Here is a 26,096-nt window from a genome sequence, read left to right on the forward strand (position 1 = left end):
TTTTATATTATGTTTAATTTACATCTAAATAAAAATATAAAATATGCAAAGATGATTAATCACATAAGATGATTCAATCTTTTCAAAATAAAAAAAATTATTTTTAATTTATAAAATTAAACTTATATATCTTATTATATTTATAAAAATTATATTAATTATTTAAATTATATAAATATTAATAATTGATAATTTTGATCACTAAAAATTTATTCTGTCTAAATCCTTATATATACTAAAAATAATATAAAATAATATTATTTAATCTAATTTTATTTATAATATTATTTTATTTTATCTTATTATAATCCCGTGCAACAACCACATCTTTAATCTTTCTCTCTCGCATAATGCTGTTACTTCAAAGATTCAAAGTTTGGCTTCTCAGCCAGTCATCCTCTTTCTAATCTCATCAAAATTCATTCATCTTTTTTCTGAATTTCTGGGCTCTTCGTCCCTATCTTCCAGCTTTCTTATAATTTCGGAATTGTACTTTGCCATATTTATCTTATTATTTGTTATTCAAATGTCATCAATTTTTATTGCATAAAATTTCGGGGGAAACGAAAAACAACTCTGAGATGGATAAACTCAAGTCAAAGCTATACTATCAGAATTACTGCATAATCAAAGAAAATGAGAGGTTGATCCCGAAGCTTAACTCAGCTAGTTTATAAAGTCACCTTAAGATATGACATTTAGCAGGTTACAGCCTTTTTTGTTAAAAAAAAAAATGAGAGGTTGAGGAGGAAGGCCCAACGGCTAAACCAAAAGAACCAGGCTTTATTGTCCGAGCTGAAGCAAAAGCTAAGCCGAAGGACGCTCTAATCCAGAACAAAGCTCTTGTCTTAGCTCCAGTTCCCACCCAAACTGTACTGACTCCCTGAAAGGCCAAAACCATAACCATAATCATAGAGATAAGCATTCATAGAATTTATTTTTAATCACAGTAATTTTTTGCTGTTATCTATGCAATTTCTGTATTCAAGCAAGGAAAAAGAAACTGTTTATTTAAGTAATGAATTTATGAATCCAGAACGATTACCACTGCAAACTTCAAGCAATTAGTCGACAATCAGCTTCCGATCTATGCTGGAAAAAGTTTGGTAAAATGCCTTGAAATGTTTGTAAGCAATGTCTATATCTTCCTTCCCACATACTTCTCTCACACTGCAGAAGTGCAAATCAAGAGTAGGAACATAACTAAGATCAACAGGAAAATGAACGAAAAAGAAAAAAGCAACATCAAAAGAACACAGCATACCATTGATTTGCAGAGACTAAACTGTTCTACTATTCCATTTACCATGTTATAGATGATTCATTAAGAATAAATTCAGTTGGAACTTTTTTACATGTCAAAAACTTGTAGGTATATTTCTGGAATAACACAAGATATAGATACGGAAAATGCAACACTATATAAATCCTACATGTTGTGAGTTATCCTGCATTGACGGAAGACATATATGTAGCTCCACTGCATAAATTCAGTAACATAGTACAACATACCTGTGCATAGAAAGCTGAGCAATGCCGCAATCCACAGTACGAATACCAACCCCTGAAGCAAGTATTGGACCAATGGTGGATCCACATCCCATATCATTTCTTACCACAAATTCCTACAAGCATAAAAAACACAGTCGCAAATGTTTCAAAGGGAATATTACTATATATATATATATTACTAGAAGAATGTGAACATGTGACTAATGTTTTAGTTTTCCTTATATACATTTCTCAACTATGTTCCATTGTTATCCATCACCATAACTTATGTTTTCAAGACACAGGATCTGTGCAAATTACTGTAACATTGGAAATAATACCCACTTATTGTTCATTTTTGGACAATTGTAGTAATTGGGACATGTTGGACAAGAATATAACATGAATTATGATGAGATCCCACCTGAAGGAAAGGGAAGCACAAAAGCTCTGCACATCACTGTAAAATGCAGACGTCATACTATAGCCAAGGTCCTTATTGACAATGGTTCGGCTATCAATGTTATGCCCATTTCTACCCTAGCAAGGTTGCCCATTGATATATCTCACATAAAAAGCAGTCACATGGTCGTCCGAACATTTGATGGGACTAGGCATGAGGTATTGGGATATGTTGAGATGCCATTGTAAATTGGGTCCTGCACTTTCAATGTGAAGTTCTAGGTATGGACATCTCTCAATCTTACAGCTATTTGCTGGGTAGGCCATGGATTCACATGGCGGGTGCTATTCCCTCTTCCCTACACCAAAAAGTCAAGTTCAACGTGGAGGGTCAACTTGTGCTTGTAGCTAGAGAAGAAGACCTATTAGTGACTCAGCCCATTAATGCTCCCTATGTAGATCCAACGGAAGAATCATTAGAGTGTTCTTATCGATCCTTTGAACTTGTCAATACTGTGGGTGAAAGATCTAAGCTATACCAACCAGAGTTCAGTAGAATTGTGATCAGCCAGATTGTTGGTATCCAGGAGTTGGGCTGGGTAAAAATTTGCAAGGAATTAAATAGCCTCCAACAATAATAGACAATAACGACAGATTAGGCTTGGGGTATGAATTTGAAGAATGGGAAATGAAGAGGATGCAAGACAACAGGAGAGGAAGAAAAATAGCCAGAAATATGCCAATAGTCATACCGCATCTGTATGAGACTTTTAGGCCAGGAGGATATATGTATCCAAGGTTAAAAGGAGATGTTGAAGATGAGCTGAGCGTGGAAGAAGCTTTTGCTGAGATGTCCATCTAGATGATAGCAGAAGAAGCCTAGGGTGAAGAGGTGTTTGTTCATCCATGTTCACTAAGTTTTGAACTTAAAAACTGGAGCGTCATCGAGATGCCTACTATCTTTAATACCCTTCCAATGTAATCATAATCCCCAACTGCTTACTCCCAAAAGCATTGGGATAATCTTTTTTGTATGGGCCTCTTATTAATTATTATCTTAATAAAAGCATAGGATTATGCATTTTCATTCATCTTTTCTATCCAGTTTCCATTTTTCATTTTTAGTCAAAGCATTTCGCCAATATTTCCCATTTCATTTACTTTCAAGTCCCTAAACAAATGTGAAGATAATCATGATAAGAATCAAAAGGTTTAATTTTGAAAACTTAATTAATGTTGATGAACTTGACACCGAAGATGACTCTGAAGAGTACACTTTGCCTCCAGATTCAATGAGATTGATTAAACAAGAGAATAAATCAATTGAGCCTAAAGTTGGTACATCGCTTCCATCGACTGATAGACAAAGGTTAGAGGATCTACTTCGAAAATTTGTAAATGTGTTCGCCAAGTCTTATCAGGATATGTCGGGGCTTAATACTGAAATAGTAGAACATAGGTTATCCTTAAAGCCTGAATGTAGACCCGTTCAACAAAAGTCGAGAAAAATGAAGCCTGAAATACTGCTGAAAATCAAATGTCAAGGACATAAATTTTCAAAAATCAAGTTTCAAAAATCAAGTTATTTTTTAAAAAATAAAACTAATAAAATAATATTTTCTGTTTATCTGACATAAAATCCAACCAACAGATTGGAGGATAATTTTCAATACAAAGTCTTACCAACAGATTGGAGGACATTTTTGGCTATAAATATGGTTTATTGATATTTATTTTTAGAAACAAAATTAAATAAACTCGATAATTGAGCATCTTCAAAGTGTGACAAATAGTTTTCTTGAATACTACTGAAATGAGAAAATATTTTTAAATCATTTCTAACATATTGAAGTAATTTAAGAAAAAATTTTAATATTAAATTATTTGATAAATTTTAAACATGTTTTAAGGCTTAGATAACTTGAAATCATACTGGTATCATCTTTTGGATAGGTTCTGTAAAAGTGCTATAACCTTCCTCACGCATAATCATACTTTTGGACCTAAACTTTGGTTTTGTGAATTAGAATCTACTATTTAAATAAACCTAAATTAATCTTAGCACCCTTCTTTAAATTGGACAGATTCTATCAAATGACCAATCATACCTTAACAAAAAATATTGATGACGACTCCTTAAGTTTATATTTAACGATAGATCTACAGATTTATACATTATGACAAAAGGCAAACAAGAAACATTTCCTTTGTTTGACTTTCATTTAAAATTAAAGTAAAACAAAGGAAAGAAGGTTGAGCACCTTTCCCTTTCCCTCAAAAGCTTCATTTTTTAATTACCGCAAATTGAAAAAAAAATAAAAGAAAAGAGAAAAAAATTTTAAATATAAAATGATATTTACTTCCTTATTATTTTCTTTAATTTTAAAAAATACATTATAAGCTTGACTAGTGATATTAATATTTACTTTTTTATTAATATTTACTTTTTTATCAAACTCAAACCGTATCCTTGCTTATTTTCCTTTCTTGTAGGTTTTGTCAACTTTATAAATTATAATTTTCAAATTTATTTTTATGGATTTTTTTTGTATGTACATTTTTTTATTCTTTTGTTCTTTCTTTTAGCATATTTTATATGGAAATAAACTTTTGAGTTATTAATGGCTTAGGTAATTTACCATTGTCTATAAAGAAAAAATAATCATATTTATCCTTTATTTTTTTTAATTTATGCTGGGTCTTATATCATAAATTTAGGAAAAAAGAAAAAATATGTACATTAAAAAATACATACAATGAAAAAACTATCCCCATATTAATGGAGCTTATTAAACTTGTAAAAAAATATATTAAGACAAGTTTATAATTAATTCTATTAACTAAAAAAAATTTATATTCTTAAAAGTTTTCTCATTGAAATTAATTCTGAAAAAATTATAATTTTGTAAAAATAATTCCAAACCTACATTATTTTATGGATTAACAAAATTTCATCTCTTTCACTAGATTTTTTTTCTTTCTTTTTTATTTAAAACAATTAATTTCTAAATTATTCATATGGTAATTTTTCAAAGTATAATTGAAAAAAAAAATTATTATAATGAATCATTTCCTTTCGCTCTTTAACCAAACAGTAGTTGTTCGCATTCCTTTTTTTTTTTTTTTATTAATTTTAACTATTCAAATAAAGAGTACATGTATCTTTTCCTTTCCTTTAAAAACCTTTCATTTCCTTTCTTTTACTTTCTTTTCTTTTCCTTTACTAATACTATCCAAACAAAGTTTTACTTATCAGTGACATCTTACATTCTCCAAATATCACCTCTTCTACTCGACATCCAACAAGCCCACAGCCCGCACTCATCACCGCTCCCCCCCCCCCCCCCCCTTCTTTTCCTTAAACAATAACCAACAGGCAAAAGCAACAGGGGCAGCTTAATTTTTGTTTATGAGTCATGCAATACTGTGTTTCAAAACCAATAACATGTCATGAAGTTCTTTAAGTATAATGAATCTTAGGTGCGATTTGTTGATAAAATGAACGAAAAATAGTACTCAGCAATATTTAGCACTCTCTCTCTCTCTCTCTAATAAAAGCCTTATTTTCAAAATGAGACAAAAACTCAAATGTATTCGAACATAATAAAGAATTTTTCATGCATGAAAGACTGATTGAGATTAAACCATTTTGGTTTTTTAAATGAACCTCATTAATCAATCCTTTATCGAAACAGATAATGTGACAACAATGAAAATTTTGGATTTTAATAAATTTCCCAAGGGCAACTAAACAGTTATGACGTACCATAAGGACAGCTTATTAAGGAAATCAATCATCTCAGCGATTATGTTATATTGCTCCTTTCTAATAGTTAAAAGACACCATAGTTGAGATTCATTTGAAAATTGCAAATCCACTCGCAAAATTTATATATTGCAGTTTATTAATGTTATAGTAATAACACTCGCGAAGCGAGAAATCTTGTGCACCAGGATATGCCCTTTTTTTTATTAGTGTTATGGTAATACTCTTACAATGTAAGCATTATACATGGAAAGGAGGAGTGGCAAAAGCCCAGCACAGGAATGCACAACTCTCATATGATGAATAAAATAAGACCTCATACTAATTCCTTTTCAAACAAATGGACGGATGATGTTAGTGCTAGATCTTTTCTCTAATCTATTATGGTCCTCATTTAAGATTCTAATGCGTCAAGTAATATTTAAACACTGAAACGAAGGTAAGACCATCAAGACGCATAGTTAATCTTCAAAAATTAATGACTTTTAGGCTACTGTGCAGCAAAACCCATACAATTGACCCTGACCCCCATGGCGTTGAAAAAGGCATATCAAGAAAAAAAAATCTCTAAATAAATACTTGTCCAGCAAGAAATGAGTAAACTGATTCAATTGTATTTTTTTTTATTATTATAATATGGCAATGGAGTTACCTGAGTAGGAAGGTTATGAATTTTTGCTACTTCTTTGAAGAGAAAAGCTGTTACTCCACTGGTAGCATACCGCTGGTTTGCATTGTGCTTGATCACAAGACCTTTATGCATTTCTGGTCGATGGTGTTCTTCATGCTTATCCATGAAATTTGGATGAACTCCATGCGCCATATCAGCAGATACTATAGAGAGAAAGGATAACAGAGAAGGATTAAAGCATACATTGAGACAACAGATAGTAAATACAATGTATGTAACAGATAGCAACTGAATGCAAACTCAATCATGCAACCAAAATTTTGACAGCTCGTGTGTTCTGCCAAGCAATAGTCTTTCATCAATCCATGACAATGTATTAGGATTACATATTTACCACATTTACATGTATTCATCTTTGCTACTAGAATTAATCTCAGAAAGCCAAGTAAACCCTAACTGAGAAACTTCACTTCTTTTCCTCTCCCTCCCCCTCCCCCCCTCTTTTCCTCTCACTAGAGGTGTAAATGATACACATAAACTACCCAAGCTACTCAAACTCGATTCGAGAAAAACTCAAATTCGGTTGGTCATTTTCAAGTTGAGTTCGAGCTGGAGCAACTCGATTTATCAAAAGAGCCAAATTCAAGCATCTTAGTGTCTGACTCAAGTAGCTCACGAGTTTAATTAAGTTTTTTATTTTATATATATTTATTATTTTAATTATAAAATTATAATTTTACCCTTAAACTAAATATATCTGACATAAAAAAAGAAAACCCTAAAGCTAAATTACAATCTGCCTCCCCTCTCTCACTCTGCCTCTCAACCAAAACCCAACGCACCCTTCCTTTCAGACTCTCACCCCCCTTCATCTCTCTTTCCTTTCCTTTCCTAGTCTTGATCAGCCATCATCAATCTTCTTCAGCAACCCTACTCTTGGCCTTCATTATTGCAATCCCAACCTTTAGTCTTCTTCAGCAACCCATGCTCCCAGCCTTCATCATTGCAAACCCCAACCATCCGACAAGAGATGGCGTAAGGTGATTTGCGCTGTTGGGGTTGAAGCCCCTTACCCTGCCATGTTCCTATTTCCCGTTGTTCTTTATTTTACTTATTTTTTGTTGTTCTTATAAGCCATCCATAGAATTATTAATTTTCCGCCAAATTTCTTTTTCCGCACAAAATTTTATCTTTTTTATTTTTTGTTATTAATTTATCTTCTTTTTTTGGGTATAGTGCTTAGGTTGTTCTCTGTGCTTATGTGGTTGTTTCTTGATTGTCTTATCTATGTTTTTCTAGTGGTTGATCAGAAACCCTTGAGTAGTTCTGTTCCTACATGTATCCTTTGATTTTTTAAACAAATTTGAAGTTTATTATTATGACTCGAGCTTAATTGAGCGAGCTCAAGTTCAACTTGAGCTTTAACTCGAATCGAGCTCCAACTTGAAAAATTGAACTCAATCGAGTTCAAACTTATGCTGCAAGCTTTGATTTTCTAGTCAAGCTCAAGCACCTCAGTGTATAGGCACTACTCGGCTTGATTACATCCGTACCTCCCACTGCCAATTATCTCTCAAACAAGGATTGGTACTGGCAAAGATAGAAACAAGGTCAAGCAAGCTATGTATTAGCTCCACATTTACATCAAAACAACTAAAAGTAAATGTAATATTCATCCAACAAGAAAGGATTATTTACCACAGCATGTTAAAAGTTAATCATTGTTGTGTGCATAAGTTAGGGTGACTCTTAAAAATTTTCTTAACTGTATCTAGAAATGCACAGGCTTTGGTCTTACTGTTTGGACTACAGTAACAAAAGCAATAATTTGAGCTACAAGTACATGAATATGGAAATTTTTAGGCCATATCAGTGACACTAGGTATCAAAATCTGTAAGCTATGTCTTACATATAGACATGCATGGCTTTTGGTATTCTCATCACTCAGAATACTAGGTGGGGTTATCCAACGAAGCAATGTCTGATGTACTAGTAGCTGAACAGCAGGAGTTCAGAAGGCCATTAGAATCGAAATGTCAGGCAATCCAGAAAAGAACCCACATGAGTACCCAGTCCCTAATTCAACCATTTATTGGGGTTTCAAATAGATGCAAAATATTATATTTTAACATAATTTGTTAATATAATATATATTTTACATAGGTTAATTTTGAAAAAATATATATATGCTTTCAACTATATGATTTGACCATTAATTAATAACTCGAAGGCTAAAAGTTTTTGTCTCCTCTTGCAAAAAAATGTTCAAAGACATAAATGTAAATTTGAATGACCTGAAACTGGTTCAATTCAGTCTAAACCGGTTGAACACATGTTTCACTGATTCTTAACCAGTTTGTTCAGAAGGGCATTTCAGACAGGAAAAGCAACCAATCTCCAGTTCAAAAGGTCAGGATTTCCCAATTCAACTGGTTTGATCAGGTGCCCTGGTCCAGTTTCCAGAACAGTGTTAATCTATAAGCTGTGACCAGGAGCCTTTGGATCAAAACAATAACTGTCACGTTAAGGGACTGATCCCCCTGGATAAGCTCAAGCTTCACTCGAGCTCAGGTCATATGCTAAAATTGTCATGCTTCTTGCTTTTGGAACTTCTCAAATTGCTACAGCTCAAATTCATTTGTTATGTTCCCTAGGCTCAGGTGTCACTGCCTTCATCCTTTGTTGTTCTATGAGACTCAGTTGCTCAAATCTGCCCCTTACCCATCCTCTTTTATGTTGACACAACACTAAGAGATGGAAGTTCCACACAAGTATGTATTTGAGTACAAAGGCACCTTCAGTTTTTTTCCAAAATTTCAACGTCTATTAGAGGAGCCATATCCCCTATATTCATTCCCAACATGGAATTTCTCTAGGTGGGAAGAGTGAGATGGAGGCATAGACCCTTATTTTGCATATTTGGCGTGCAAAGGATAAGACCTTTCAACCATCCTTCTTAAAAGAGAAAAAAAAATGCAGTTGATGAAAAAGAATTCTTTTTTCATTTAAGATGATGATAAAGTATTCTTAATAAGTGATAAAAGTATTAATGTAGTTAAGAACAGAAGCACTATGAAGAAAGAATGCAACCATGCAGTTAAAGGCTTCTAATTGAATAGTACCAAGAAAAGATTGGCGAATTGCACGGTCAAAGGCACTCTCACCAGCATAACTATTCGCGAAGGAACCAACAATGCGTCTCATTGCCTGAAACATGGTTGGTGCCCCCGCTCCTTGAAATGAATCTGAACCTACCTGACCAACAAAAGTAAGAGCTCTGTTATTTGAGTAATTCTGGGAGGAAGATGTTTATAAGAAAAGACTCAATAATCCTTCAAAAAAAAAAGATTCAATACTTACAGGATGAATATCCATAAACATGCCTAATTGAGAACATAAAAAGTCTGATTAAAGCAATTCACTTTAAAACAACAGTTTGCTGCTATAACCTTAAAGGTTTGAGTAATTCTGCTACCTGATAAAATTAGCTTCAAAAGAATTAAACTAGAAATTCTCTCATGTAAAGATTTCTTTCTTAGAAATCTTGTGTATGACACATTTTTGCGTTGAGTGCAACTCATATTGCATGCTCATGCTAACAGACACATTTTGCATAATCCTGAAGCACATGCAGCAATCCAGATCGCAAGTCATTTTGCATAATCATTTAAATCCTTAGCAGACAGCAATCCAGATCACAAGTCATGTTTGCGAAAATAATTGTTAAAATTTGGTTTTATGTCTAGATGACTTTAGTTTGACTAAAAGTTTTAAATTATGTATTCACTTGGAAAATGTGCCATGATGTATCAAGTTCTATTAAAAAGGTTCTTTTTGTGTTGAATTCAGGCTTCTCAAGAAATGATCTCAGGAAAAGATATAGTTCCTTATAAATATACCTATATAGTATGTTTTTAGCTAGGGCAACTCAGATGCAAAAACATGCTAAGTAGCACATTTTGCAAGAGGGGAGCACATGCAAAGTGAAAATTCATAGCAGGTGGTAAATCCAGGTTGCAAGCCATGTTTGTGACAATAATTGTATAACAACAGTGTTTATGCCTCTAAATTTTAGTTTGATTCAACAATCATTTAATGTTCAGATTAGATGGGTTCATACCTTGAAATAGGCTTTTCTCAACAATTTTGGGGTTGTTTAGCCATTTTATTGCATCACATTGAAAACTACCACTTAAACCATGCATCTAGCATTCAAATAGCTCAAACTCCTTTGATAAGCATATAGAAATAGATAGAGCTCTCGAAAAATTTTACCTCCTCATTATCAAATAAAGCAACCATCCGAATAGCATGTTCACTTGATAAATCAACAGGTGATCCACATGAATCAACCAGAGCTCTCAAAGCACAATAACTTGAAGCAAGATTATCTAACCTTCCAGAGAATATAAATTCATTGTTCGCACCTCCAAGGCAGCTAGGTTGGGTATCACAAATATTCAACTCAATATTGACAATGTCATCAACGTCACAACAGAGCTCATCTGACAAAATCTGAAAGCAAACACAAATGTTCTATCAACACCATGAATTACCTAGATCAGGTTGGTGGACACTTAACTTACAAAAATAAGGGAATTAATGATTCCAAAATCATAGAAGGTTAGGAATAAAAAGTCATGAAACAAATCTAAAAATGGGTAGCAATAAATGTTGAAAAGCAGCAACTACAAAGAGGACAGACTAACCATTTGTGAGGTCTAATCAAGCAGAATTTTTTTTTTTTTTTTTCATTTCAAAGGTAACAAATTAGGCAAAATAGTCATTTAAAAAGATTTATCCATAATGCTACAACAGTTATCATCCAAATTGGAATACCAAAGAAGATTGCCATGAAGGCTTTTCCAGATCCTTCTTAGCATTGTCACATGAAGAAGCCACTCCTAGCTGAATATATACCCTTGCACTTGTTAGCCTGGCACTTTTCTATTGCAAATAAACAATCACGTTTAATCCCACTTCATAGATACAATAGATTCATTTCTTTTTGCCCAAGCAGCCTTGTGATTGTGAGTCTACTCTCTATATTATACCATAATAATAAAGTTTTCCTTCTTTTTATTCTAAAAAGAAAATTCATAAGAATTGGCATTGTTAGCCTTAAAGTGATCATTATTGTCAAATGAAAAAACTTTAAGTGAGTTTCCAAACTAAATTTCCTTGATGTTTTTGTGTATTTTAAGTAGAAAACTCACTTTGGCGTTTAGAGATTGCTAAGTTAGCCTTGGAAGGTAGGAAGTTAAAGGTTATACCTTATATATGAATGAAATGATGTAAAGGTAATACCTTAGACTTGAAAAGGTATTTTTAAAGCTTGAAGAAACGAGACCCCCTAGCAGGGGGAGCTAAGGGAGAGAACTTCTATAAATCATTGTGTTTTCTATCCCTTCTAGTTTATCTAATTTCAAATTCATTAGTGCTTAAATTTTCATGTTTATTTCTTATATTGTTGTTTTCCCATAAATATTTATTAAACTTTAGCCTTTGAAAATTCAGGATTCAAGCCAATTCACATCCCCTCACCCTAGACTGTTTATCCACACTTGAGCAAAAAGACATCATTGCAACTATAAATTATCACCATGTCAGAGCCTGTGTTCTTCCTGTTAGAGCTGCTTTCAACTATATCCAGAGAGGGGGAAAGCTTAACCCCTAATCATGGCAAGTGCGCTATAACTAAACCAATTTTAAACTGCTTGAACTGCTCCAATCATAATACAAATGCATATACCTGCATAAGTAGTGGATGATGAGCAGCCTTGGAAGACAAAGTACTTTTCTCTTTTGATTCTGCAGGTGCTTCTTCAGGTTTTGTTGCGAGTAGTGGAACAAGGTGAGTCTCTAGATTTGGTTTGAATCCATCTGAGTTCACTGTGCTAAACAATGAATAAAAAACAAAGTAGATATACGAATGAGAAGGATGCATTGACAATCTATCCAAAAAAAACCAGTAACTTACAAGCACGAAAGAGCAAATTTTCGATTAAAAGAAAATTGAAAGATCTTCCGCTAAGAACCTAACCGCACTTTTTTATTGTCCCTATTCCTTTTAAGATAGAAAAGGAAATAGAATTTTGGAAAAAGTAATCGTGTTAATATTCACTAGCTGCTATACATACACAATATCAATATTTTTTGCAATTGTAAATCTTGAAAACTTACCTCTTAAGCATACGAAATTTCCCATTTATATAAAAGTTAGAATATGAATGATCTTGAAGACAATTTTGCCACATGTGATTACTTTAAAAAAAAAAAAAAAAGAAAGAAAAGAGAAGAAAATAGTGCAAATTGAAATATTAAGTGTTCAGGCAACATTATGGTGTGTTATCAAGCAAAAGTATTCATTGAGGTACAATATCAACTATCTTGGGAATCTGAAATCAAAAGAATATTTAGTCTTTCCAGCTCTAAGTTACATCATATACACTATATCTTCATCATACTTTATATGTAAAAAGACACTCATAGGAGTAGGAGGTCAGTTTCCCAAAGTCAATGACCTAACTCGGCCCTAGCTTCCTTATCATTTCCTATATCAAATAGCTATCAAAAAGACAAAACATAGACACAAACACACTCTCTCTCCTCTTCAAAGTCTAAGAGCTTCTGAACTAAAATAAACATTAATATCAGTAAAAGAAGGAAAAAGATGAACACTAAAATCCCATCTCTTCAAAACTAAGCGCAAAGAGAGATGCAAAACAACATAAGGCCATGAATTAAACAACAGTAGTATTCATTCCATGGTAATTTAAAAGGCTTCAATGATTCTACCATATAATCATACTGATATGTTCATAACATTGCTAACTAACCATGAAAGCCTAAGCCAGTAAGGTCTTCAAATGTTTTTTTACTAGAACTAAAGCTTAGAAACCAAATAAAAAGCATTTATCTATTATCCAGTTATTTTTCTGCTGGAATAGCATGTAGAATTCCTTAACATGCACTGTATTAATCAATTTATTATTTTCACTTTTTTAGATGGTTTGCTATAGTTAGTGTATAGTCAGTAATAGCTATTTCCATAAGGTATTTTCTAGCAGAAAGTATATGGTGATGAAATTACCAATTAGTCTTTCCAAATATTTATCCTATTTAGGATGTGTCTTATTAAGTTGCTATGGCTCAGCCAATAGAAATTAATTTCTGGGGGAAATTATAAGGATGAAATTACCAATTAGTTCTCCAAAATGTTATCCTAAATTTGAGGGTATTTTATTAAATTGCAATGGTGTCTACCAATTAAAATTCTTTTAGTGATGCAAATAATAGAAATTATTGACAGAATCAATGAAAGCAAAATATAAACAATGATATAAACTATAGATCAGAAAGACAGAGAATTTTAGCATAAAAATGATGCTACAAGAAACGCAAGATGTAAGTCCTATGGCAATGCATACTCCATTCATGAAAGTCAAGTCTGTATCAAATCCAAGAAGAGGACACTATAGCCTAGGAACATAAAACTCATCTCTCCTTATCCGATATATTTGCTCTGATGGGCAGCAAAAAGTAAAGTAAGGTCAACTTCAACAGTAAACAATGAAGAACATCACTACCCAGTGCCAATAAATGTGTTATTAATTAAAAAATTCAAAAGTATTTGCAATACTATCACAGAATATAACATAATGTAAAAATGGTTATTTAACGAAGCAATAGATACCGGTTAAGATGAATTGCCAATGTGGGTACTCGTAGAAGAGGTCTCGTTACTTTGACAAGCTTGTGAAGAAATGAACCATGACTAGCTCTAACAATGACTCTTCCTGCAACACTTAGATCTCTGTCGAACCAAGTGTGCCATAAACCACTTCCATAAGTCTGTACGTTGAGCATGAGATAATTGGACTTGTATGAAGCTGACTTTGGTTTAATTTTGAGACAAGGGCTGTCTGTATGAGCAGCAATAACATGAAAGCCATTACCAACGATATACCTGCAAAACTAACACAAGCTTGCTTTAAAATTTCTTCAACTCCAAAAGTTTTAAATTAAAATTTTAAGAGACATAAATTCGTTCCACTCACTTTTCTCCTATAGCAAAAGCGACCAAACAAGACATATTCCTAGTGAAGAAGTAGCGTCCACCAGGCTTAAGTTCCCACTCATCATTCTCATTTAGTAAATGAAAACCAGCAGCAATCAGCTGTCGTTTTGCTTCAGCTGTAAACAAGAAAATTAACATGTTTGGTCTAAGGCAAAATAATTAGTGATGTTGTGTAACCGAGGCCCTGTCTCAATGGCAAGGAAAAGGCCCGTTAAGTTCAAGTCCGCCACATATGAGTTTGGTTCAACTTTATATTAAAATTTCTCAGGTTATTTATTGATTGGTTTATTGATTAGTTTCATCTACTAGATGTAATAATTATTTAGCCAAAATATGCAATAGTAATTGTCTTCTCTACTTGTACATTAAAATATAATACTAATAATTAAAGATTTCAGGAATAAATTAGCACAAACAACAATGAAAACTATCTTCAGTAAGACTTTGTTGGACTTTGAAATGCTATCAACAAAGCCCACCATAACTTAAGAAAAATACTGACTGAAATTGCAATAGAAGTAGTAATATGTACAAATGTTAAAACGGAAAATTAAAAAAAAAAAAAAAGGTATTAATGGGAAACCTGTAGCGTGAAACTGAGTCCAGGATTCGTTGAGATAATCCAAAAGATCTCCGACTACGGACGCATTCGTGGATGATGATGATGATGATGAGCAGAGGAGAGGAGTGCTGGAGAATTTGCGGCGGCGGAGATTGAGGGTTAAGGAGGAGGAAGGCGAATGGGGTAATCTAGACAAGATGGCTGATGGGTGGTGCAGGAGTTGCACTCGACTTATCGCTGCCATCGATTCTGCTCTCTTGACCTCTTTGCTTTTAGTAATCTTTAATAATCATTTAATTTTCTTTTTTGTAAGATTATTATTCCTTGAAATTTTTAAAAGATTAAAATACTTACATATTTTCCTATAAGAGTATTTAGAATTAGATCATGCCGATGGATTTCTTTTTCATCAAATTTGTTATTATTTTTAATATATTTTATAATTATTTTAGTATAAAATGTGGCTTCTAAACACACTTCAATTTATACACATAAATTTTTAGAGAGTTCTTAAACACGCTACACTTTTTAATTTTCACATTTTACTTTTTTTTCAAATATTTTTTATAAATAAAATTATTTAATTATTTTTTATAAGTTTCAAATATCCAATATATGAATTTTGGATAAATTTTATAACTTACCAAAAATAAATTTTCAAAAAATTTTATAACTTGTTGAAAATAAATTTTAGAAACTTTCTAAAAACCTATTTTGGGTAAGTTATAAAACTTATCAAAAATTCATATCAAGAATATTGGAAAGTAAAATTACAAAAAAAATTATTAAAAATTTTTATTAATTGATGTAATAAAAAATTATTGTTGAAAAAATCATAATTTTAAAATTAACAAAAAAATTAATTTTACCATTTTGACTTTAAAAAAATAAAATCTTATGAGATCCTAATAAATTAAAGATAAAACACTAAAGGTAATTTTTTATAAATTTAAAATTTATTATTTTTTTAATAAATATTTTTTCTTGGTATCAATTATTAAAATTTTGTTAATAGTTCTAACTAAACTAAATTCTAGAAAAATCTCTCTATTTATTTATCATAATAGGTTTTTTCGATTAATATATTATATTTTAATAAATTTTATAGTATTTAGTTGTATTATTTATATGATTTCAAGGAATTTCAGTTCTCAAAATTTGATTAAACTTGATAGTACTTTCATCATCTTTCATAACACCAAGAGATAAAATGTTTAATTAGGGTCTTATAAGATTTTATTATTTCTCTAAGGTTAAAATAGTAAAATTGACTTCTTTTTAACTAATTTTAAAATTTATTATTTCTTAATAATAATTTTGTTATTAAATTAATTAATAAAATTCTTTTTTTGTAATTTTCATTAAAATTTTTATTAATATTCTTTTTAGAAATCCATTTCTTTTTACAAAATTTATCAAAAATCTATTTGTGGTAAATTATAAATTTTACCATATATAAATATCTAAAAACTTGTAAGAAAAACATTAAATAATTTTAATTACAAAAAATAAAAAAAAATTAAGGTGTGAAAAGAAAAACATGGGAACATTTAGAAGCCCCAATTTTTATTACAAAATTAATATTATACGAAATTACTTAATTACTTTTATTAAATTATCTTTTTAAGCCTTCTTATATCATTTTTTTACCTTTTTTGCTTTTTTTTTTCTTTCTTTTCTCGTATCTCTATTACAATCTCTAAATCTTATAAATTTTTATTTTTATTTTTATTTTATATATTTTCAAAATGGATAGCTAAATGAAAAGGCAGATAGGAAACAAAAGCGGTGGGGATAAAAACCACAATCAAATCACATTTTGAACTAAAAATTTACACATTAAAAAATATATATTTAGAATCAATATTGTATTATCGAACATGCATATTCAAAATTTTTTGTATATTATCGCATGTGCATATCCAATAATGTGATATACTTTTTGTATATACATTCTCAAGAAGTTTACGAACTTAGATTTTGAGATTTGTCTTTCTGTAAACTTCCAAAGGCTTACGAAGATGAAAGTCCATAAAGCCTTTGAAGGTTGCAAATATCAAAATCAATAAATCCTTTATATTTTACAAAAATTCATTTTCATAGTACACAATTTTACGAAATATACAGATTGATTTCAAATTATATTTAACACAAAATCAATGAAAACTTATTTCAATATAGAAATTGGTTAGATCGATTAGTCAAAAAATTATGATTTTAGGGTTTGATTGATCGTTTTGAACTTGGATTTTGGTTTAGTTTTTGAGTTTGCATATTAAATAAGGAGGAAAGGAATAAAGAAAGTTGAAAGGGATAATGGGTGTAAGGGTAAAACGAGAAAAGAGAAATGTTGAAATGAGGTGTAACGAGTAAAAAAATTTATTTTGATTTTGAATTTTGGGTTTATTTAGAAATTTGGTGTGAAGAATAGATTTTGGAGTGTGTTTAGAATTTCTAATATAAAAATTATACACAAGATATTATAAAAATTTTAAAATTTTAAAAAATTTTAGATCCAACTAGAATATAATCGCATTACTCTAAATAAAAAAAAAGATCGTATCAAATAATTACTCCAGATCAAAATATGTCATTTTTATTCAAATCATATCACGTAATAATATTATATAAAAAAGTTAATAATTTTATTACACATCACATGTATGAGTTTAATTATGAAATAAATATTCACAATTTAATTATCTAATGTAATGGGCAATAAATAATTTTTTTTAATAATATGATTATGTGATATGATTTAAATAAAATGAACATTTCATACAATCTTCTTTCACATAAATACGTTTTTTTTTTAAATATGTGATATTAATGTATTTTGAAATTATATTTATAAAATCTAAATAAGTAAGTTTTTAATTAATAGTTAATTTATCAATAAAGCTTTACATCCTTTGTTGTTATAAAAACTCAATACGTATGAAATTTGAAATGTCTCAAGTTAAAAAATTTTAATCTTAATTGTCAAATCAAAGTTTTCATCAGAGTAAATTAAGATATGAAAGAAGTATAACTAATTTTGTATACATGAATACAAAGACAGCATAAATAATCTTTGAATATAAAAATACAAAGACATATTATTAACTTAATGATATATAAATTTTAAATTAGTTAGAGTGATTAACTTAATGAACTTAAATGACTTAAATGAATTACTTTAAAAAAAAAAGATTCTTGCTTTGAATATTTGGTATTATGAGTTTGTTCATTTATAATGCTTTATAATATATGTATGCTTTATCATACTTTTTAAGATATTATATGATGAATATTTGCTTGATCTTTGAAAAAATATGGTAAAAATATTTTTAATTATTCAAATATTCAATGTATAAATAAAAATATATAAAAAAAAAGAAAAATATAGTTTTGGAGTAAATTTGGACGTATTTTGGTGCTAAAATCACCATTTGTCCGACCCTAGTATGGAAAACTGCTCAACTACAACTTTTGAGAGATTTTCTTAACTTTTCTTCAATACTTTCTTTTATAAATTTGAGTTTAAGTGAATTTCAATTCAAGCTCTATTTCTCGTACTTTTCTTGTGTAATTATCCTTTTTAACTCATAAAAGTGTTTATCATCTTTATAGTAAAGTTAAATGAGCTAATTAGAAGGAAATGTAAAATGAATGGTTTTGGAGGAAACATTTGAGCCGAAAATTTTTGAATTTTTACATGGCTAAATTTGCTATTAATATAAATTAGTAAAGTACCATCATTGTCATCAAACATCCATTATACCTCATTTCCTTTGCATTGCTTCCACCAATTTTCTGACAAAGTCCCAAATCATTTTGAACAGAAATTTACGTTCTTTATTTTTTTATTTTTTTATAATTTGAAAAGTGAATTACAACCTTGCGCATTTGAATAAAAAGTCGTATGCCAATCATCGAGTCAAAATGCTTCTAAATAAAGTGTGGCACACCAATCACCAAGTCAAAATGTTTGAGTGCAGAAATTCTTGTTCTTTAACTTAAAAATAAAATAAAATAATAAATAAAAGTGGGAATATGCAGGAAAAGAGATTTTTGCATTACAATTGGAAATTACAAGAAAAGACTCCAAGGTTTGGAAGAACAGTGAACCAGTTATTCATTATTGTTTCAATGAAGGAGGGGAATACAATCCCCAACTACACATAGGGGCAAAAAAGTACGGAAAAAAAAAACATACAAATACATGATAAAAGGAAAACAAGCAGCAGAGACAATCTGACTGACATTTTACAGCTCAGAAAGTTACCAAGTGCAGAGAGAAGTATGACACTTCAAATTTACTTGGGAAGTCCAGTATCTGGGTCAAGAAGAGCCTGATTTTCTTGTGAAAGCAGAACAGGGCCTCTCCCTGGTTTTGTACAGATGAAGTAACTGATATCCCCAGGGTATTTCTGGGCTGGCGCATGTTCCTTAATTTCAGGAGGCGGCAATAAAGCTTCCACATCCTTCACCCCTTCAATTCCAGCATCTTCTAGTATTGACTTATCACCGATAACATAGCTGAAGAAAAAGGGGAAAAAGAAAATAAAATCAATATCCAAGAACTCTTTCATGGAGGGGAATGAGGTTACTATGCTTGACAAAAGAGCCTTAGGATACATGAGTGGATCTCTTCTTATGATAGTAATCTGATTTCATGCTCTTTGCACCTGTATTTCCCATTTACCTGTCCAGATCAATATCAGACTTTGGAGGGAAGTAGAAGAGCAGCCGCTGAAGCAATTGAGCAGCAGCCTTTCTATTTCGTGCAATTAAAACTGCATTTGGCCCAGCATCAAAGGTGTATGCCACCTGTCAGTTTTTCATCATTAATCAGTTACTCGATCAGGACAAAATATTTAGCATTCTCATGTACTTAAATTTCCAAGTAAAGCTGCAGCTGAAAAGCAAAACAAAGGCGAAGTCCTAGAAGCCCAGCACAACTAGTGAGAGGTGGAGTGACAGGGTTTGATCCAAAAGTAAGATGCTCGAGACATTAAATGATTCCTGACATTAAATAGATTGCCATAGTTGAGGCACTGATGGCAAGAAATCGTCTGATGCAACATAAATATCACATATATAAAGGTGCTCTGAAGCATTTTAACTTAGGAAAGACACAGCAAATATTTACAAGGTCACTTAGCAGACTTTTAGCACTACAGTGTAGAAATCTCTCTCCAAAGGAAGAAATTGGTTCTCATTAGACAGCACATTTTGAACAAAAGATATCAACCATTACAGTATCATGTCAAGTCATAAAGCAATTTGCCACTTAAATACACGGTTTATTCATGCTCTTATTTTCAGAGTATTCTTTGCCTACAATTGGAAGGAAAGAAAAGAAGAAAAATGACAGAAATCAACAGTCAAAGATTGCCAACAAAAGTAAAAAAAAAGAAAAAAAAGTAGTTCATCTTTTGCAGAAGGCAACTTATGGGAGGAGGCTAAGAAGGGAATGTATGATGCAGTCACTTCATATTCTGGTTTTGCAAGTGATAATAAGTTTTGACATTTCAGATATAACTGAAGTTTGATTGTAACAGCAGAGAACATAAGAACTCTTGTTGTCAAATTTTATCTAGGCAATGAAAATCTTAAAAGTTGTGGGAATTTTGAAATGCAGAATATATCTAACCTTTAATCCACATAACACCATCATTGAAACAAAGAACAAATATTAAAAAAAAAAAAAAATCCAAAGGCGTGACCCAACAAATTAATCCACAATTAATATACCATTACAATTATGAAAAAATAGTAGTAGTCATGAATGTCTCAGCTTGATCATTAAACCACTAAATCATATTAGAAATATGATAGTTATTCATGTATGAGGCTTGAACAAACAAAATGATTCAATAATGAAACAATCAACACAACTCTTCAGGGGCAAAACGGAGCCAAGAACCTCCAATCAACATAGCATACTTGTTCCACTACCCACATCATATTAACTGTATAAATAGGACCCCAAAAATCAAAATGATTCACAAGTAACTTGGAACTCCACATTTTATTGTCCTTTCAAAAGTTTATAGCTTTTTACTGCCTTTCCTAACTCAGCAGAAGTACTGATTACATAATAAATGTTCAAGATTAAAGTCATTTACTTCAAAATAAAATGGCAGAATAAGCAAACCTGAGGAGATCCTTCAGAACGATTCCACTTCTCAACATAGCTGATTAACCTGAAAGATTGACATTTCATCGACACTCAACTTTAGAGTTTAAGGATGAAACTCCTAAAGGGAATAAACATGCTTAAAACAGGACTTGCCTGTGAGATGTATCATTCATGTAGAATATGGGTGGACAAGTATCCAAGCAGACTGCATGGAACTGGTTACTATCAGCACAAGTCAATTGTGCAAAAGATGCAAAATCACGATTTTTTATGGTTTCTTCCATCTGTAATGTGCGTTTTGGCACAACTTCCTATTACAGTCCAAAACAGCAATGAGAAAAGCATGAGTTAGTATAACTATAAATAATCTTAGACAGTTTCATATTTTATTAAAAAATCTAAAGAAACCTGATCTGAAGGAAAAAGATACCAAGCAAATTCTTTACGGTTGGGGGAAGGGAAGTGGATATCCTCCTCATGAAAAGTTAGAAAAGGGCAAAACAATAAGGGTTTTAAAGGACTCTCTACATGAAACTGACAACTTTGGTGAAAGTCAACAATCTATCAGTTAAGAGAGAGACCGGGGGACTCTAGGTTCCAGTCAGGAAAATTGCATAAGCAATTTTAAAAAGAAAAAGACCAAAATGTACCTTTGCCCTATGCTGTAAAAGCAAACTTGTCTCAACGCTCTCACGCATTCCAGAGGTACTACTTGTTTCCTTCTGTCGTGAACTTACCTAGAGCCAGATAAATCAAAATTAACAGTTAAAAACCGATAGCAAACAGGGAACTTATATAGGCTTAAAAAAACGTGAAAGAAAGAACAGGGAACTTATACTGCTAAAGTATGCTTCATTGATTCCCAGTTATTGACAGAATACGAATGATAGATTTTGTCCATGGATGCAACAAACATCTCAATGTGGTAAATATAAATTTGATTTCTCATTAAATTTTCAGTTTCTTAAGGAAAGTTTTTTGCAGTATTGCAAATTGATAGTGGATGCTGGGAAATATTCCCAGAAACCTCTATGATAGGAGCAGATCTGATGAATGCGTGATCCAACCGCATGCCAAGTTACTTAGATGCTTCTGATAACAAAGATACATAAATAAATCCTTTACAGATTCAGCATCTTGAAGATTGGAGAAAAAGAGTTTGCAGTATCAATGGACAGTCAACATAAGTTACTAGTGGACATCAATGAGTAAATTTCTAGTGATATTCATGAGGCCTGTACATATCAATTGATTCTAGGGCACAATACTCACAAGCACTGTCAATGAATAAATTTATACGGAGCTGGAAAACAATGATTACTTTAAACATTCTTAATAATAGATCAAAACTATTAGTTTCCATTGGAAAAAACCATTCAATCAACCAAGTAAGACATAATCCCAGAGTAGCTGGGTTTGACAATGTGGAATCCTTCCTGACATTAGGAAGATAGTTTCGATGAATCATAGTTTTGATGAATTAGAATAGTAAGGTGAAGCAAATATGTAGAGATTAAAAATTTTAGAATGTATTTTAAATGTATGTACAACATGTAGATGCACAGGAACACAAACACCAGAATACAAACGCAAAGGATGGAAGTGCAATTGAGGGGCGCATAAAAAGAACTCATGTTATACACAAACATGTATATATGTATGTAATTATGCATGAAAAATGTGTAGATGTGTGTGTGCATGTATTATATGGCAAAACAAGACAAGCTAATAGGAACAAAGGGAAGCAAAGTGGAAACATAAGTAAACAAATTGCAGATGCAAAGAGTGGGAAGAAATTGATCAGAGATCACGCATCCAGACAATCAAAATAATACAAGTCAGAAAATTGATTTTCGTATGTTTCATGCATTTTTGTTCAACTTTCAAAACTTAGAACAATTACACCAAACTATGAGAAAGGATGCACTCCAATGGACATGGAATTTGACAAAATCTAATTATAACCATATATCAAGTTCTTGGGGCAAAAAAATGTATCTCACAGCAGAGTAGCGACTGATAAAACATACACTTAAAATAATGCTATATGTGAGGACTGGAGAAAATACACACCACAGCAATAACAATGAAAAGATCATCCCAGTGTTTCTCATCAACTAGTTGAACTGCAAGACTATCAGTTCCATCCTCCTCCTATGTGTATTAAACAAGAAGAAAATATTAGAATTGTTTACTCAAAAGGATACAACCCTTGTTGATGGAAGGCAATACACATGAACTATTAAATACATACAGAAACCACCTACTTTTCCCATAATCCACTTAACAAATCCTCCAAATAAACTCCGACAAGCGCTACCTGAACCTTGCCTATATGAAAGAAAAACCAAAAAACAAAAAACTCAACAAAACATCACTTATAATTACAAATTAAAATTCTTCCATCTCTATAATATAAACCTGGTAATTTAAAATACTACACAATAACACCAAATACGAAAAAGAGATGCGAACGTGATAAATTTTAAAATTTTAGTAAAAACCATACAAGGGTTTAATTTTTTGTGTTACCAACAGCCAAGAAATATATTCCCTGTAAAACATAAGACAAATACACAAATTGCTGGTGTTTTACACCACAGGAATAAGATAAAAAGGCCATACCTAGCAATAGCAGAAAGTTGACTCTCATCTTCTTTGACATTCATCAGCTTAGCAAGCGCGAAAACTGCATTGAAGCAATACTAGAAGCCTTATTATTAACTGATTCGAACATTGAAGGAAACAGGAAAAAGAAAGAGAAGGTGAAAGGTATGTATACCAAGACAAGCAAAACCAGCAGCAGAGGAAGCCAATCCGGCAGCTGTAGGAAAATTGTTATAAGAGGCAATATGGAGACGCAGTTTCTCCCAATCCTTCTTCTCTATCTTTATTCCCTTCTCTTTGTCCTCAACTTCGGTAGCCCGTCTTCGAATTTCCCTCAAACAATTCTGGTACCTTCCTCCGGAAAGGGATATTTCCTTGCCATTAAGCCACATGCGATCTTGTTGGAAGGCAGGGCTGACAGCGACGGTAGTGGTGGTGCAGAGATGGGCAGGATCAAGAGTGACGCTGATGCTGTCGTTGATGGGCAAAATAAGGGACTCGTCCCTCTTCCCCCAGTACTTTATCACTGCTATGTTGGTGGGCGTTTGTGCCGTTTTCATCCACACCCATTTCTCCCCCATTTTCAGATCAGATCTCTTTTTCTTTTGATTGTGATGCGATGGAGGAATAAGACTCCAAACAACTTCTTATAGAAAAAGCGATTGCAGGAGGGTAAGAGCGCAGACAACAAAGAGAATATTATATGAACAAAAAAACTTAAAATTCAAGTTTGGAGGCTAACCAAATTCTCAACAATGACTTTTTTTGCCGAACCTATTGAATCTCAATAACTACGTTGTTGATGCAGAATTGACTTGCGAGTTGGAACTTGGTAGTTAGGTAGCGCCGTAGGCATGTGAACTTGTCCAAAATTTATTTGTAAGCGTTGATTTCCTATATTTTGTAAAAATTTTAATTTTAATTTACATGTCGTAATTTATATAAATTTAGTTTTTATGTTATTTTAATTTAATAATTTTAATTTAATCATTAATTTTATTTTTTTTTATATAAATCGCTTTGTTGATATAATAATTTAAATAAATAAAATTAATTATTAAATTATATAAATGATTCATATACTTGTATGATATTTAAATTTTAGTTTTTTTACTTGCTTTAAATTTAATTTTAAATTTCATGTGAGTATATGAATAATTTATATAATTTAAGTATTAATTTTATCTATGTTAGTACATCAATAAATTAATATCACATTAACAGAGTTAACACTCATGTCATCAAATCAATTATTACATTAACATTTTTTACTATAAAAAAATTGACAAAATTAAAGATTGAACTAAAATTATCAAATAAAAAAATACGATAATTAAATTTCTATGAATTATAATATATAAATTAAATTTAAAATATTTAAAAGCATAAAGATCTTTGTCATAATTTGACAAAAAGATAATTCTATTTATTCATTGTTATCAAAGTTTGAATTGAGTAAATTTAAATAATTTGATATTTAATGAATGAGTTTAATTAAGTTTATATTTTTAAAAATATTTACTATATACGAAAATATAAAATATATAAAAAATAATAAAAGTATAATTTTTAATATTAACATCTATATATCTAGTTTATAAAGCTTAGTTTAAGTGACTCGATTAAATTATAAATTAAATTTGAATATAAAAAATAAGATCAATCAAACTTCAGCAAGTTTTAAATTTTAAGCATGTAAATCATGTCGAATTTGAACATGATAATGTGTTTGCTTACCTCGGTTACACCGTGCTCTAATTTATTATGAGTGGGCTGTGATTGTTTGCTCCGTTTGGGATTCAGCATGGTCGCATAGCTCTAAAGGCAGTGAACATAAAAAAACTGATTTAGGTGAAAGTTTTTCAAGAAAATAAACAAAGTGGTACTCGAGTGACATTTTTAGGTTCTCATGACTGTCCTTTGTGATTGTGTTTTTTATGTGATATGATCCACTGGGACTACACAGGATTGTTGTCACAAGCAACGCTGTGCAAGTAATATATATATATATATATATATATAGAGAGAGAGAGAGAGAGAGAGAGAGAGAGAGAGTGTAAAATTTTTTTTAATTATTAATTATTAATTTTAATAGATTAAAAAGATGATAATATAATAATAAAATAATTTAATCTCATCATTTTGATATGTTAAAATCAATAATTAAAAAATATAAAATTTTTTTCTTGTAAGTTAATTTCTTTTTATATATATATATATAAAATAAACTTATATCAATATAAACTTTTTCTTTTTCATTTTATTTTAGTAATTAATTTTAATACAAGAAAAAAAATCAACTGATACTCATTTAAGTGAATCTCTACTCTCTTTCTATATATAAAGAAACTAGCTTGTTATCCATGTGATACATGGATTATTTTTATTTTATTTAAATTTATATAAAAATATAAATTAATATTATTAAA

General features: G+C 31.0%; 2 protein-coding genes across 3 annotated transcripts; both read right to left on the reverse strand.

Annotated features, from left to right (window-relative positions):
* Positions 1-560: 560 nt before the first annotated feature.
* Positions 561-15,297, reverse strand: LOC111296045 (Zn-dependent exopeptidases superfamily protein). Of its 2 annotated transcripts, none has more exons than XM_022890058.2 (10): positions 14,955-15,297; positions 14,352-14,487; positions 13,988-14,260; positions 12,044-12,188; positions 10,567-10,806; positions 9,456-9,546; positions 6,312-6,493; positions 1,513-1,625; positions 1,046-1,170; positions 561-883 (listed from the first exon to the last, which is right to left on the reverse strand). In XM_022890058.2, the coding sequence occupies exons 1-9, from the start codon at positions 15,175-15,177 to the stop codon at positions 1,065-1,067; spliced, it is 1,509 nt and encodes a 502-aa protein (XP_022745793.2). In that variant the 5' UTR covers positions 15,178-15,297; the 3' UTR covers positions 561-883; positions 1,046-1,064. The 2 variants fall into 2 exon arrangements, with proteins under 2 accessions (XP_022745793.2, XP_022745792.2); XM_022890057.2 differs by having other exon boundaries at positions 9,414-9,546; positions 14,955-15,295.
* A 3,672-nt stretch (positions 15,298-18,969) lies between these two features.
* Positions 18,970-24,515, reverse strand: LOC111296207 (GHMP kinase family protein). The gene is made up of 10 exons (XM_022890366.2): positions 24,410-24,515; positions 23,843-24,310; positions 23,686-23,749; positions 23,328-23,391; positions 23,134-23,214; positions 21,711-21,797; positions 21,214-21,371; positions 21,076-21,124; positions 19,621-19,745; positions 18,970-19,454 (listed from the first exon to the last, which is right to left on the reverse strand). Exons 2-10 carry the CDS (start codon positions 24,246-24,248, stop codon positions 19,232-19,234), a joined length of 1,257 nt encoding a protein of 418 aa, XP_022746101.2. The 5' UTR covers positions 24,249-24,310; positions 24,410-24,515; the 3' UTR covers positions 18,970-19,231.
* Between the last annotated feature and the right edge of the window lie 1,581 nt (positions 24,516-26,096).

Source organism: Durio zibethinus, chromosome 12 (assembly GCF_047325235.1).
Source record: "Durio zibethinus cultivar Kanyao isolate XHJ-2024 chromosome 12, ASM4732523v1, whole genome shotgun sequence".
Lineage (NCBI taxonomy): Eukaryota > Viridiplantae > Streptophyta > Magnoliopsida > Malvales > Malvaceae > Durio > Durio zibethinus.

Bases quoted from the DNA above. Each gene is read 5' to 3' on its own strand.
- LOC111296045 (XM_022890057.2), bottom strand. From the start codon at position 15,177: ATGGCAGCGATAAGTCGAGTGCAACTCCTGCACCACCCATCAGCCATC. The intron at 10,807-12,043 runs GTATATGCATTT...GTTTGCTTTCAG, and splicing joins ATCATCCACTACTTATGCAG to ATTTTGTCAGATGAGCTCTG. The intron at 1,171-1,512 runs GTATGTTGTACT...GCACTTCTGCAG, and splicing joins GCTCAGCTTTCTATGCACAG to TGTGAGAGAAGTATGTGGGA.
- LOC111296207 (XM_022890366.2), bottom strand. From the start codon at position 24,248: ATGGGGGAGAAATGGGTGTGGATGAAAACGGCACAAACGCCCACCAAC. The intron at 23,392-23,685 runs GTATGGCCTTTT...TCTTTCATATAG, and splicing joins CAACTTTCTGCTATTGCTAG to GCAAGGTTCAGGTAGCGCTT. The intron at 23,215-23,327 runs GTAGGTGGTTTC...TAATACACATAG, and splicing joins TTAAGTGGATTATGGGAAAA to GAGGAGGATGGAACTGATAG.